General features: G+C 41.4%; 1 protein-coding gene across 5 annotated transcripts in view; it reads right to left on the bottom strand.

Annotated features, from left to right (window-relative positions):
* REPS2 (RALBP1 associated Eps domain containing 2) overlaps nt 1–14,860 on the bottom strand; it is a 234,922-nt gene that overhangs the window by 89,611 nt on the left and 130,451 nt on the right. For 3 of the 5 annotated variants that reach the window (XM_059158713.1, XM_059158712.1, XM_059158715.1), the window contains exons 12-13: nt 11,277–11,322; nt 7,956–8,092 (exon numbers count right to left, since the gene is read on the bottom strand). The exons of the other annotated variants lie outside the window; for them this stretch is intronic. In XM_059158713.1, the coding sequence (XP_059014696.1) occupies nt 7,956–8,092; nt 11,277–11,322 (183 nt within the window). The remainder of the gene's footprint in view (nt 1–7,955; nt 8,093–11,276; nt 11,323–14,860) is intronic. 5 annotated transcript variants of the gene reach the window in all.

The raw sequence follows: 14,860 nt of genomic DNA, 5'->3' as shown, positions 1-14,860 counted from the left end.
GAGTGTAGGCCCTAGCATTGGGCGATGCGAGCTTAAAGCCCAGCACCACCATCTAGGAGCTCCATGACCTTAGCCAAATTAACTTTTGCTCCTCAGTTGCTATTTCTCTAAAGCGGGGATACAACAGCACCTACCTCATTAGGTAGGTGTTATCCTTACAATAACTGGAGACAATGCATGGAAAGTGCTTTAAATGTGTACCCTGTACCAAGTAAGCCTCAAATTCACTATGTATCTAGTGCTAGGTGTTAAAAAAGAGCCTAAAAACAACTCTAACAAATAGGGAAATTTGGCTTGGACACTATACTGACAGGTAAAGAATATACTACTCAGGCGACCTGGGCGGCTCAGTCAGTTAAGCAACTGTCTTCGGCTCAGGTCATGATCTCTGGGTCCTGGGACTGAGCCTTGTATTGGGCTCCCTGCTCAGTAGGAAGTTTGCTTCTCATCCTCTCTCTCCCCCTCCCCATCACTCACTCTCTCTCTCAAATAAATAAAATCTTTAGGAAAAAGAAAGGATATACTACTGATAAAGTAACTAGATCAACTGGTTTCACATATGAGAGAAAAAGTACAGTTGAATGCAAGCAGTCAGTAATGATTCCTTAAATGCTTTCCAAACACTAAAAGGGAGTCCCTCCATGATTTGTAGTAGCTGCATGATTAGTTAAGCAGTTAGAAGTCCAATAGTATGCTACCAAACTCACTAAGTTAAGGATAAAGATGTGTCCAGACAACTAACACACAAATTCAACAAGGCTACAAGATAGACCAATAAATAAAAACCAATTACATTTCTATACACCAGCAATGAAGACTGCAAAAAATGAAATTAAGAAAACAATTCCCTTTAGGCTAACATCAAAATAAACAAAACACTTAAGAATAAATTTTTACAAGTACAAAACTTATTTGTGAAAACTACAAAATATTTAAAGACTTAAATAATGAAAATATATCCTGCGTTCATGGATTAGAAGACTTAATATTGTTGGGGTGCCTGGGTGGCTCAGTAGGTTAAAGCCTCTGCCTTTGGCTCGGGCCATGGTCTCAGGGTCCTGGGATTGAGCCCCGCATCAGGCTCTTTGCTTGGTAGGGAGCCTACTTCCCCCTCTCTCCCTCTGCCTGCCTCTCTGCCTACTTGTGATCTCTGTCAAATAAATAAATAAAATCTAAAAAAAAAAAAAGAAGGAGACTTAATATTGTTAAGATGGAAAACATTACATTGTATGCCATAAATATGTACAATTTTTATTCGTCCGTTAGCCTCATTATAAAGTTGGGGGGAAAATACTGTTGAGATAGCAATACTAACCAAACTGATCTAAAGAGTCAGTGCAATCCCTACTAAACTCCCAGTTGCCTTTAAAAAAAAAAAAAAAAAAAACCACAAAAAACAGGGGCGCCTGGGTGGCTCAGTAGTTAATCCTCTGCCTTCGGCTCAGGTCATGATCTCAGGGTCCTGGGATTGAGCCCCACATCAGGCTCTCTGCTCGGCGGGGGGCCTGCTTCCTCCTCTCTCTCTGCCTGCTTCTCTGCCTACTTGTGATCTCTGTCTGTCAAATAAATAAATAAAATCTTTTAAAAAAACACAAAAAACAGAAATTGATAACCTGATCCTAAATTTCATATGGAAATGCAAAGGACCCAGAAAAAGCAAAACAATCTTGAAAAGGAAGAGAGGCACCTGGGTGGCTCAGTCGGTTAAGCGTCTGACCCTTGATGTCGGCTCAGGTCACAATCTCAGGGTCTTGAGATCAAGTCACACATCGGGCTCCATGCTCACCAGGTAGTCTGCCTGAGATTCCTTCTGTCCCTCTCCCTCTACCCCTCCCCACTCCGTGCACTTGCTCGCGCTCGCTCTCTCTCAAATAAATAAATCTTCTTTTTAAAAAAGAAAAGAAGAAGAAAAAGAAAAAGAAGAAGAGGAAGAAGAAAGTGGGCACAGACACACATCCCAACTGCAAAACGTATTACAATTCTGCAACAATCACAACAGTATGGTGCTAGCACAAGGATAGATATATTAATACCAATGGAATAGAATTCAGAATCCAGAAATAAGACTTTATGTTAAACGGTCAGTTGATTTTTAACAAGGGTGCCAGGAAAATTAAACAGGGAATAATAGTTTTTTCAACAAATGGTACTGGGACAACTGGATAGTCACGTGCAAAAACAAACAACAACAAAAACCCAAAATTTGAACCCTTACCTCACACCACATACCAAAAAAAGCAACTCAAAGTAGATCACAGACTAAAATGTAACAGCTAAAAATATAAAAGTCTTAGAAGAGGAGTATGTGTTTGTGGCCCTGAGTTAGGCAATGATTTCTTAGCTATGACACCAAAAGCACAAATGATAAAAGAAAAATAAATAAATTGGACTTCATCAAAATTAAAAGTTTCTGCACTTCAAAGGATACCATTAAAAATGTTGAAAGGATGGGGCGCCTGGGTGGCTCAGTGGGTTAAAGCCTCTGCCTTCGGCTCAGATCATGATCCCAGGGTCCTGGGATTGAGCCCCACATTAGGCTCTTTGTTGCGCGGGGAGCCAGGGAGCCTGCTTCCCCCTCTCTCTCTCTGCCCACCTCTCTGCCTACTTGTGATCTCTGTCTGTCAAATAAATAAATAAAATCTTTAAAAGAAAAATAAATGTTGAAAGGACAACCCACAAAATGAGAGAAATATTTTTAAATTATGTATGTGAAAAGGGATTTGCAATCAGAATATACAAAAAACCCTTACAACTCAAGAATAAGAGACAAATAGCCCAATTTAAAAATGGGCTAAGATTTTGAACAGTTCTCCAAAAATGACATAAATACGGCTAATAAGCACACAAAAAGGTGTTCAACATCATTAGTCACTAGAAAATGCCAATCAAGGGCTACCTGGCTAGCTCAGTTAGCACAGCAGCCAACTCTTGATCTCAGGGTAGTGGGTTTGAGCCCCACACTGGCTACAGAGATTATTTTAAAATAATAATGTGAAAAAAGAAAATGCAAATCAAAACCATGATAAGATACCATTTCATACCAGCTAGGTTGACTAAAATAAAAAGGATGGGCAATAATAAGTGCTTCAAAAGTGAGAAACTGCAGTCCTCATACAATGCTAGTGAGATAGTAAACTGTGCGGCCACTTCAGTAGTTCCTCAAGATGTCCAACTTAGACTTACCATATGACCCAGAAATTCCATTCCTATGTATATCCATGAACTGTAGGAATCTACAATGTAATATTATTCATCCATAAAAGGAATGAAGTACTCCTACATGTTACAACATGGATACACCTTGTAAACATTATAGCAAGTGAAAGAAGCCAGTTACAAAAGACCATATGTTGTGTGATGCCACTAATACAGAATGTCCAGGACAGGCAAATTCATGGAAACAGAAAGTAGACTAGAGGTTGCCAACAGCTGTGGGGAGAGGACAAGGAAATGAGGAAGGACTACTAATGAGGATGGGGTTTCTTTTTGGGGTGAAGAAAATGTTCTAAAATTGGACAATGCTAGTGGTTGCCCAACAGTATAAATATGCTACCAACCACTGAATTATATACTTTAAAAGGGCAAATTTTATAGTGTGTGGATTTTATCCCAAGTTTTAATTTAAAAGAAAAACCTGTCCAGACTGCCAAACTGAACCCTTAGATAGCTGCGTAACGTGGACCCAAAAGTTTGGGAGTAGAGCAGGAATACCATAATCCTACTAGATTTTAAAAGGGAGCAAGTAGCACTCACAAGAATGATACAATAAGGAAATCCATAAGGTTGAAGCTGTTTGAGTGAACAAATTCATCCTTTAGAGAACTTGAAAGGTTAAATTAGGTAAGAAATGTATCTCTTATTCCCAAAAGGTTTACATATTTCTCAAGTTGCAGAAAGAAATATCAATTTGTAGAGAAACCTGGACAGATGCGTCTCAGCTAGCCAACTAAAAAATACAACCCCCTTCCAAGTTAAGACAGAGCCCTTATCACACTTTGCCCACCTGTCCATCTCACAATGGAGGCTATGGGGAGTCCTCCAAAACTATTTCTCAATATTGGAAGGGCACTGAGGAGGAAGCTGAAGGACATATCATATCAGAGCCTTAAGGAATGTTCTGGAATGCTTCTGTCATTTTAGCTGCATTCTACAAAGTGGCAGGAGGCTGGTCATAAAAATACCCTGGACAGAGTATGGTAAATTTGAGGCAGGTAAACTCAGCCAGGAAGGATATTTCTGGTACTCTCAGGTACTATCTGGTCACTGTGGCTACTGAATGAAAAGCAAAATTTCTATATTATCTGTACTTGGGGCAAAATTTAAAAGATAGAAGTGTGTATTCAATGAGAAGTAAGTTTCTCTTTCACTCCTGTCCAGTCATCCTAATCTCTTCTATTACCAACTTCCTAAGTAACCTTCCAAAAACTGCCTATACACTTAAGAACATACATATTCTGCACCGTGCCTCTTTCACTTAATTTATGTCAGATAGCTCTCCATTTAGTACACATACCTAAATCTTTTTAACTGCTTCCTAAGTTTTCATAATATGGATGTACCATAATTTCTTAACCCTGGAATGAGTTATTATTACCAGTAATGTCTAAAGCAGAAATAAAACGTTAGCGAGCCATGGGTAGATGCTACCCATGGATATGTTTTGTTCAGCCATCACAATGGCTTTAACATGTGGATCTGAATATATTTTGCCACATGCGATGTGGGAGAAAGAGCTGCCCACCAACATCCACTCTCCTCTTTCACAGTAAGAGGGGTGTCAATGGGAAATGGCTATCCCGCCAGGAACTACCTTTCCCAGCTGCCCAGCAGCTAGCTATATCCAAGGGACTAGGTTTCCCCAGTTAGAGCTGAGGGGAAGTGATGAAGGTTTCTGGTCTGCAGCTTTAAAGGGATGGCTATTTTTCCTCCACACAACCTCTGCCCCTTCATGCTCAATGACTGGCACAGGGCTATCGGCGGCAGGGCCAGCACTGAAGGGGTTGGCCATCATGGTGGCAACCACCAGCTGCAAGCTTTAGGCATGGCTCTGGAAGGGGCAGGTCACTGTTGAGAGCAGGAGGGGAGTTCCCACCCCACGGGCTGGAACAAACGAAATTCATTATGAAAAAATTTGCTTTATGAAAACAACTGCTTCAATGAGGAAAAGGAAGTTAGGATCTAAAAAGTACTGCCTTCACAGTGTGATTTTTTCTTATAGGAATTTTAGTAATATAATATGTTTTATAAAACAAAGTACTAATAAAATAAAATATGGTTCGTGGCTCTAAGCATAGAGCAATAAAATCCAGACATCCCAGGTCTGACTGCATCTAGATTTTGCATACTTGCATCATCACTAGTTGAGACTTTCTTGCACATTTTTATTTTCTCTCAAACGCAGCAGCTGTTTGGGCCTTGAAAGGATGGCCCGACATGGGCCAGCTATTACCAAGGTGATCTCCCATGGGGCGCCTGGGTGGTTAAGCGTCTGCCTGCAGCTCAGGTTATGATCCTGGGGTCCTGGGAGCGAGCCCCCATTGGGCTCTCTGCTTCCCCCTCTCCCGCTCCCCCTGCCTGTGCTCTCTCTCAAGTAAATAAATAAAATCTTTTGAAAAACAACAACAACAACAAAGGTGATCTCCCTTTTACACACAGCAATTGTGTCGTATCAACTTCTTCCTATGAAAACATACACTTTAGGTATAATACCAGGACCCACCTACCTAGAGCCCTGGGATAATCTAGACTCCCATAAATTTGAATTCATATGGTTTTTACAGATATCAAAGGTAAAGCCAATTGTCCCATACTGCCAAAGTGGCTTGTTCACTTTTATAGATTTACATTTGAAATGAGCCCTTTGACATTCTTCCCCACATCATATTACCGATCTTCCTAAACTGGAAGACATTAATGCCAGCCTTTTCTAAGTTCTTCCCTTAAATCCCATCCAAATCTTTCACCGAGTCTGTGGAAGAGTTCTCTGTGGGCTCTCCTCCCCTTGGTCACTGCAGTCTTCTATTCTACTTTCTTCTCCTGCCTTTATATAACCATCATCACCCTATGTAACGACCATCTCATCATTTTCTTCACTTCCCTCTTTCATTCTTGCTTCTTTGCATCTTCTCTCCATTGTATTTATTTTCCACACTGTCAGTCCACCATAGGCCACTCTGACTCAGCAACCTGGCCTCACTTACTCTGTTTTTCACAGTCCTTTGCTCATAATACAGCAGGCAACTGGGGCTCAGTCCCTCTGTGAGCCCACTGTGGAACTGCAGGGAGTAGATCATAGACTTGAACCACTGGAGATCAAGGGGGGCAAGGGACTTTAACCTCAGATTCCCTTTCCTCAATGATTTCTAGCCAAATGAGTGCCTAGATGTCAAACATGTTGCTATTAGGATTATGTTTATTATCTCACCAAAACCCAACAGCTCCATGGACCGCTGGCCCTATTTTAGAGACTAAAAATCTGAAATGCAGAAAGATTAAGTCACTTGCTGGAAATCAAACAGTTAATAAGCAGCAGAGCTGAACTCCAAATGCAGTCTTGTCTCTTCCACCATATGACACGATGTCATAAAAGCCACAGCACAACCATCCCCGCACAGCCGGCACTCTTCGCGGGCTTGCACAGCCAGAAACATGCTTGCACGTCTCCAGCTTCTCCTTGCAAGGAAAACGTATTAAGATAGCTGCCCAGATTGTTTTAATCTTCTTGCATGTATAGAAAAATCTTCTGGGTCATAATCCACCAGCCATGTGAAATTTTTATAGCATCATCATCCGTGGCTACTCCCACCTCAAATACCAGTTACTATGAAATTATGCCAGAATTTGGATCAAAGTATGGGGGGAAATGCAAGGCAAATTTTTATCTGATGAACTCATGGCAGAGAATCAAATTTCATAGAGAGTTCCAGACTCTAGTATATTAAAAAACAATCTGTAACTTTACTGTGAGGAGACTACTTTATTAGAACAACTAAAACATGCTGAGCTCTGCTGGGACACATAGGTCATGCTAATGTGTGAGCCAAGGAGAGTCTTTTCTTGCTTTAGTAGAAAAGATAATAATCTGCAAATCACTAGCATCTGAGGCTGGCTTGATTTAAAATGCACACAGATAGAGAAAAAGTTCCAGGAAATCACTGTATTTATAGCTTGCCTACATTAGTCAGTGGAAAGGCCCTTGCTGCTCTCAAAATAACACTTGGGAAGGCACTGCATCCTAGCACCTTTGCTAAGCAAAGGCATGCATGGTTCTCATCTGCTGTTCTGTAGGTTCCCTAGGAGGAAATCTCCCACTTCACAGGGAGCCAGGGAAGCAGACAAGGCCCTCCAACCTCCCCCACCTCCAACCCTAGCTGTATAGCACCTGGCTCAAGGAAGTAGCACCCCCAGAAACCCCTCAGCAAGCCACCTGGAGGAGCTCTTGCCCTAGTTGCCCCCACCAACCACCGAACCATTGGTCATATTTAGAAAGCAGAGCCCCCTTAGCATTAAATCCTCCAAGACACAGGATCTTCACCACAAGGATAAGACGCAGGGGAAGCTTCCGGCCAGTGTCAATCCCCAAGATCGTTCAGAGAAGAACTACATAAGCATCTCAGGAAACGACAGGCAGCAATCTTATATACAAATTACAGAGAACGAGACCCCAGCCATGCACTTAGTGGGCTGTCTGGGGTTAAAGTATTTTAATCCTCTTAGCACAGAATTTCGTAATTCTTGGTCCATACAAGTGTGGGCAAGGCTCCAAACACGTGGGATATCTATCTGCTTAGAATTGCTTTCCCTCCCAAGAATACCATAGCACCTCGAAGACCTTCCTGGGGCAGGAAACGGTCAGATCTGCTCATTCTGTGGACTCACAAAGGCCTCTGTGGCGGACACACATCCAGTGACTCCAACAGGGAAGGAAAAGACTGGGGTGCAGAGGGTCACTTCACCTGGCACACTGGGCTGGAAGACTTTATTCAGATCCAAGGAGGAAGCTCTGGAATGGGTTTTCTGTGGCCGTGGTGGCGGGGTGGGAGGGTCCTCGCCCCTTTTCATGGCCTCTTCTATGGAGGTGCTAGAGTAAGATCTGCAGCAAAATAAGGGAAGGTCAGAAGGGAGACAGCAAAGCTTTAGTCTCTGAAGTAAGGTTGAAATGGAAATACCCACAAAAGTCAAAGTCACTTTTCCAAAAGACTGACCAAGGCCCATCTCAAAGCAACCACGAATTCAACTGTCCCTTGGGTACCACTACCAGCAATAACTATCCAAACCCAGCCATGAATCAGAACCTTTTTTAACCCCTTTGTTCGTATTATATCTTAGATCTAAATTTACACAAAGGAAAAGCTTCCTGTAAATTCAGATCTATTTCTATGGGTATTGTTAATAAGAATAACGCGTAAGCCTTCTGCTTAGGCACGTCCATGTTGGAACAGAGGGGCTTCAGGGTCTTAACGGACTGCAGCACTTTTCTCCCATTCCCATGCAAATGTGATGACAGGCACCTATGGAAGTGGGGTAGATAAGCTGAGAGTGAAGAATCAGCAGCTCAAGGGACTATGCCATAAATGCATTTCTGGAAAGGGAAACACGCATGTATCAGATGGAGGGGTCTAGGCTGTCTTACCATGAGAAATACCAGTTGGGGGAAATTTTCCAAGCAAAAGCCTCCTCCAAACTTTGTCCTTCATTCTGTAACAAGGCAGTAGCTAACTAGACAACTTCTGAGATTGTAACTCTAATAATTACATTCAAAGGAACAGGAAATAAATAGCCTGCCAAAGGTCACATAGTTAGAAAGTTATATTGGCTCAATTCAAACTCCAATCTGTTTCTAAATTCCATTTTTAAAATATTCTGATACTGCCTATGAGCCCAGAAAAAAATCTTTTGGCAGTAGCAGCTAAACTACTCGTTAGAGACTTAATTATTTTCTAAATTAATTCAACTCAGTACATTAGTCTATTGCTTAGAAACAGGTTTGTGGGTGAGTTTCCAATATGATTTTCTAAGAAGTGGATGTGTACATCCGTTCTATTCAGCCTCTCAGCTAAGCTCATGTGAAAGAATAAAATGACCTTTGAGTCAGAGTTGTGTTCTAGAGGCAAATTAACCTCAGAAAACTATTATTAGTATTTAGCTATTAGTGTGCCATTTATGAAATCAGAACCTATCAATCACTATTAAGCAACTTCAGTTCTTGATAAAGCTGGTTTTGACATAGCAAGTTTTTACTTTCCCAGATCATTCCCTCAAGGTTTCTTTGTGGTAGTTGAAGAGTTTTGTCTGTCATGCAAGGTTGCAGTCTTTCATAAAGCTGCCATAATGGCACGGAACGTGCTCTGGGGTGGGCTCTGTAAAACAACTGGCCAGACAGGCAAGGCGAAGGCATGCGGCAACTGGCAGCAAGAATGGTCTCATACTTTCAATTAGAGCAAAAGGAAATTGATAGGAAAGGACAACAAAGCTTTCAATTGGGAACTATTGATTTAAAATGGAAATCAGAGACTCTAGCTAGAAATTAAAAGAACTTTTATGCCAGACAGGGCTTTAGTGACATTTTTCAGTCAAGAAAGAATATATGGTATGTGTGTGTGTGTGTGTGCGCATGTGTATGTCAGCACACATACAGAGAGTTAGGCATACTATTCCATACCACATAGCTCATTCCATTCTATCTCCATATATAACCTGTATACTCGTATTTGCATATGGAAAGCTAATTGAATATTAAACAAGTGATACTGTAAAACTGTGAATACAACCAATTTAAATACAAATGTGCAGGGAACCAACAAAATAATGAATATAAGTCGTGTTAAAACAGTGATTTTCCCTCTTTCCCTCATATTTCTATAAAGTTTTACTATTCTAAAAAGGAAAATAAAAGTAATTTGAGTCTCTCAGTCTCAGCAAAGACCCAGTTGGGGAGTAGGGAAAAGAAAAACATCCAAATTAGACCAGGAGACCGATCCCTAAGAGAATAATATATAAAAGTTGGCCAGAGACATTAATAATAGTACATGTAACTATGAAACTTTATACTTTCATTCACTTTGAGAAAGAGAGGAAGTCAACAGAAGAAAACGGTGAGGTTTAATTTATAATTAACACAGCACACATAAACAGATTTCTGTAATTCAAAGGTTTTTCAAACTATGAGGGCAGACAAATGTTACTATTCTTATATCTTAAAGCCACTACTTTAAGCCAGTACAGTAAAAGATCCATTCATCCTTAAAAAAAAAAAAAAAAAAAAAAAAAAAGACGAGTAAATGTGGTAGCCACAGACAGAAACAGAGACTATACCTTTTTTTCTGCCAATAAAATTACTGTATCTATTATTTCAGAAACTATGAATATAGATATATGTATCTTCTATAAACAAGGAAATCAGAATTCCAATGTAGAAAATCCAGACATAAAAGATAAACTAAGGGATAACTCTCAGATTTACAAAAAGATGAAGTTTCCTTAATTATCACTATTTCAAGCATATAAAATATGATCAGATTTAAATTCAAATTTAAATTTAAAATGTGTCTCGTAGCCAAAGGAAGAAAAAGTTACCAAGAGCCAAAGCAAACACATATGTACTGTCCAGTACACACATGTACTTCAGCACTGAAGAGTGGCCCCAATACCATTTCCCCTCTTTGATGTTCTATTAATGTTTCTGTATCTCTCCTCCAACCTTCGATCTGATGTCTGATGTCAACCGCAGCTCTGCTTTACTTGCTCTCCCTCTTCTACTAGCTTCTATGGATCTAAAAACTGTGAAGCCAAAAAGCTGCTCTAAGACAGGATAAAACAGACCATGAGTACTGCTTACCTAAAGCCTCAAGCCTCATCAAAATCACTGTGAGCATTTTCTTTTCCTACTCTAGTTTTCATCCCTCAGGAGTCTCACTTCCTGGTGTCCACCTTGTCCTGATAGTAAATTTCAGTGTTACCTTTGAACCACATCTCCTTCTCTCCAAAGGTACTGCCCTCTATTCCTTATCATCCTGCAACAACTGGGCCACATGCACACAAACCACTTCTTGTCCGGCGACCAGCCAGCAGCAGCCACCATCTTCCAGCACTAATAAATACAGAAACTGAGTGTCTCCCAGCAGCACCGCATGCTCCAAGCAAGCCCTTCATGACAAGTGAATTCACCCCTATTCTAAGCTTCAAATCTGATGGGCTGGACTTCAGGTTCTGGGATTTTATTTCTAGTTGGGGACAGGATAGAAAGGGCATTAAAGCAGAAATTAAACAAACACTACCTGGATCTTGGTCTTGCTTTGAGACTGTTGGAATCCTTAGAAGTGGCTGAAACAAAGATTAGTTGTTGTTTACTTGGCTTTCATTTCTGCAGTTGAACAGGTTTAAAAGCAATATCCGGGCTAGTGCAGAACAAACATTATCAACAGGTAAACGTGAGGTACAGGTGTCCCTGTGGAGAACTCGACTGCCTCCACATTTTCATTATTTTTTTACTTTATTTCTTAAGCTAAAGGCACAATTCAAAGGAGGGAGAGACCAACATTTTTTTTCCCTTTTGTTAGAGCACTAAGGAGCTACTTTCAAATCTACATTGACGAATAAAGAAATTTCAGTCTAAAAAGACAACCCTCTCAAGAGGTTATCTGCTTATATAACAGTGGGTTCAGACCTGTGGTTTTCTTGGTCTATCATGATAGCCTAGTAATTGATTTTGAACCAGCTTCCCCTGAAGGCTAGGAGGAAATCTATCAGGTTACATATTTCAAGGTTTTCTTAAAATATACTACACCAGAGCAGCATAACCACAAGAAATCACAGCTCCCACAAGTTAAGTTGAAATGAGCTACACAGATTTTTCTGTAAGAAAATGTTCTTGTGTCCTATGTCTCTGTGACCAAATCATACAGAGGATATTACAGAGTGAAATCATTAAAATATTTTATCAACCATACGACTTTTCCTTATCAAATTTAAATCATGAGCTAACTTGCTCAGAATCAACACCCATCGAGCCTACTTTTCTATCACAAGTTCCTAGAGTAATTATAAACACTTACAAAAAGATTAATCCTTTTTTATGTTTTCAATACCCTACGGAAGATAACTTTAGAAACCATTAGTTATGTTAAGGTTTTGCAACCACTGCAAATTTTTCATCATAAAATGTTCATTAAAAATCCATAGAAAAAGTGCTACTAACTAAGAACAAGAATATAGTTTGTATACTGTTTGTACAAATTCTCCCAAACATTTTCTTATGTCTCAATAAATTATTCCACCATTTTTTATATTGCTCTAAAGATAAAAACCCTCCTTGGGAAGAAGCAGCCTGGATTGATGATGGTCATTAAAATCCATGGGTTAGATAAGCAGCAGAGAAAGGGGAGCTAAAAATGCTAACAAGGCACAAAGCACACTAGCAATATATATTCCCTCAGATATGGTCAGCTGCAGAAAAGATGCATTTCTCCCCAAAATAAACATTTTGGCTTGGTGTAGTGAGAACACAAGCACCTTTCGACTTCAATCCGTCAAAATGCTACCAAAGCCCTGAAAATCATGGGAGGCCTACGAAGTTTGAGCCCTGTCCTACCCATCAGCATGCACCCACACCTGCAGGTACATGCAGCTCCCCCCGCCATCCCTGACCCCACAAACCCCAGGCAGTGAAGGAAGGGGGCCTAAGGGGAGCCCATCCTGCAGTCAAGCAGGCTGCCGTGGGGCTGACTGAACAGTGTAAACAGACTCACCACAAAGCTGGGGGCCACCCTCTTGGCAGGCTCCCCACAGCTGGCTCTGAACCCCTCTTCTCCCTCAGGCCACTCTGCTTTCCAGAAATATGTGGGTTGGGAAAGTCTCAGTCATGTTCAAATAGAAGTCTGGTTCCCCAAACCAGATCATGGGGGGGGGGGGTGTGACCGTTAAGTCCTTTGTCAGTTGCCATTATCTCTTTTTGCTGGGATAAGAATGGGTGTGGAAGGAGGGGGTAAACCGTGCCGGTGAGAGATAGACACACAGACAGATGGGGTGTGGGCTATGGATAAGCAATGGAGACCCAGACAGGAGTCCTGAGGCCTACATATCCCTCCAGGCTACCACCCTAACTATTATATTTCTGAGCCTCAGTTTCCTCATCTACAGAATGAAGATAATAAAAATGTGGCCCCTTTCTCATGGGGACAGAGAGAAGGTGAAGGTATTTTGAAAACTAACTGTATTTTAGAACTGCAAAATATTAGTGTTGGAGAATGCTCCTAACTTTTCAAGCTAAGAAACCTGGATTCTTTTTTTTTTTTTTTTTTAAGAAATTTCTCATAGTTCTTTTTTTTATTATGTTCAATTAGCTGACATATAATACATCATTTGTTTTTTTGTTAACATATAATGTATTACTTGTTTCGGGGTACGGGTCTGTGAATCATCCGGCTTACACACTTCACAGCACTCACCACAGCACACGCCCTCCCCAAGGTCCATCCCCCAGCACCCCCATCCCTCCCACGTCCTCCCCTCCGGCAACCCTCAGTTTGTTTCCTGAGATTAAGGGTCTCTTGTGGTTTTGTCTCCCTCTCTGGTTTCCTCTTGCTTCATTTTTCATTCCCTTCCCCTGTGATCCTCTGTCTTGAGAAACCTGGATTCTAAATCTAGTTCCCATTAGGACAGCAAAGGAGGCACAGGTGGGAGCAGATAATGGAAGGAGAAAACTGCTCTACCCTGGAAGACCGTGGGGCAGCAGCTGAGGGAGCCGCCAGAATCACGAGCGGCGCCTGGCGACTACAGTGTGAGGATCAACAGGCCTCATCCCCTCAGCGTGACCTAGAGACGTCAAGAAAAAGATCACCAATGTACAGTGTGCCCTGTTGAATTAGGCTGGAATACGATGTTAGCTAAGGAGTCTAGTAGGCTCCACTAATATATACACTTGCAGCAATTAAAAGGGTAAGGCATATTTAAAAATACGTGACAAGGAATTACCCCCATGCCCTGACAACGGTCCTACCACCACATCATCCTCATCACCACTACTATTACCATTATCATCATCATTATTACTAGCCACTGCGGAAGAGCAGGGCAGGGTGATTCTTCTCCTGCCATCTGCAAAAAATATACTCCAGCCAGATATTGGTAAGTTCCCACAGGTTTCTTTCGGATCACGAGAAGCTAGTGAACACTCTTCTAGTTAAGTCTCCCATCAGCCTCTAAGCCCCTGAAAGTCAGACTCGGCATCTGGGGCATGTGAATATCTGCAAAAATGTCCAGGGCACGTTGTGTTGGGATCCAGGCAGAAGCCAGCGGGGAGATCACAGCTTCTCATTTAACTGGGAAGAGGGGAGAAGAATGACAACTTCCTAGAACAGCCTGGGAAGGTCAACTTTGCAACAAACTGAAAAAAGATTAAAAGGCAAGCTTAAAGTTTAATTCCCTAAAAGGCAGCACTCAACTGAGGTGAAATGTCCATGTGGCATGGACAGACATTCAGAGTTAAAAACCACCACCTTGAAACTCTATAGTGTCTCACACTAGAAACCCAAACCTGCCCCCGGAAAGGGGGTTTTAAATGGGTTTTCAGATGAGGGATTCCCTCGTATCTACTCCAGAAAGGAGCAGCAGTGGAAAAATGAATCAGAAACCACACAGCATGTTCCCAGGCAGAATGTAAAACAAATTCAAATGTACATCACGCACCATGGCCCACCCTGATAGCCTTTGTCCGGCAACTCCATGCCCCAGTCAATGAAGGAATCTTAAAAATGACATCTGACGCTCATGCTCCAGAGAACACATGATGCTCATAGGAAAAAAATAGGAAGTTATTAGCCTAAAAGGCTGTTGGAAAAGCACCAATTTAACTCTCCAAGTT

The sequence above is a fragment of the Mustela lutreola genome, chromosome X, assembly GCF_030435805.1.
Source record: "Mustela lutreola isolate mMusLut2 chromosome X, mMusLut2.pri, whole genome shotgun sequence".
In the NCBI taxonomy this organism is placed as follows: Eukaryota; Metazoa; Chordata; class Mammalia; order Carnivora; family Mustelidae; genus Mustela; species Mustela lutreola.
This window is presented reverse-complemented; position numbering and strand designations above follow the sequence as displayed.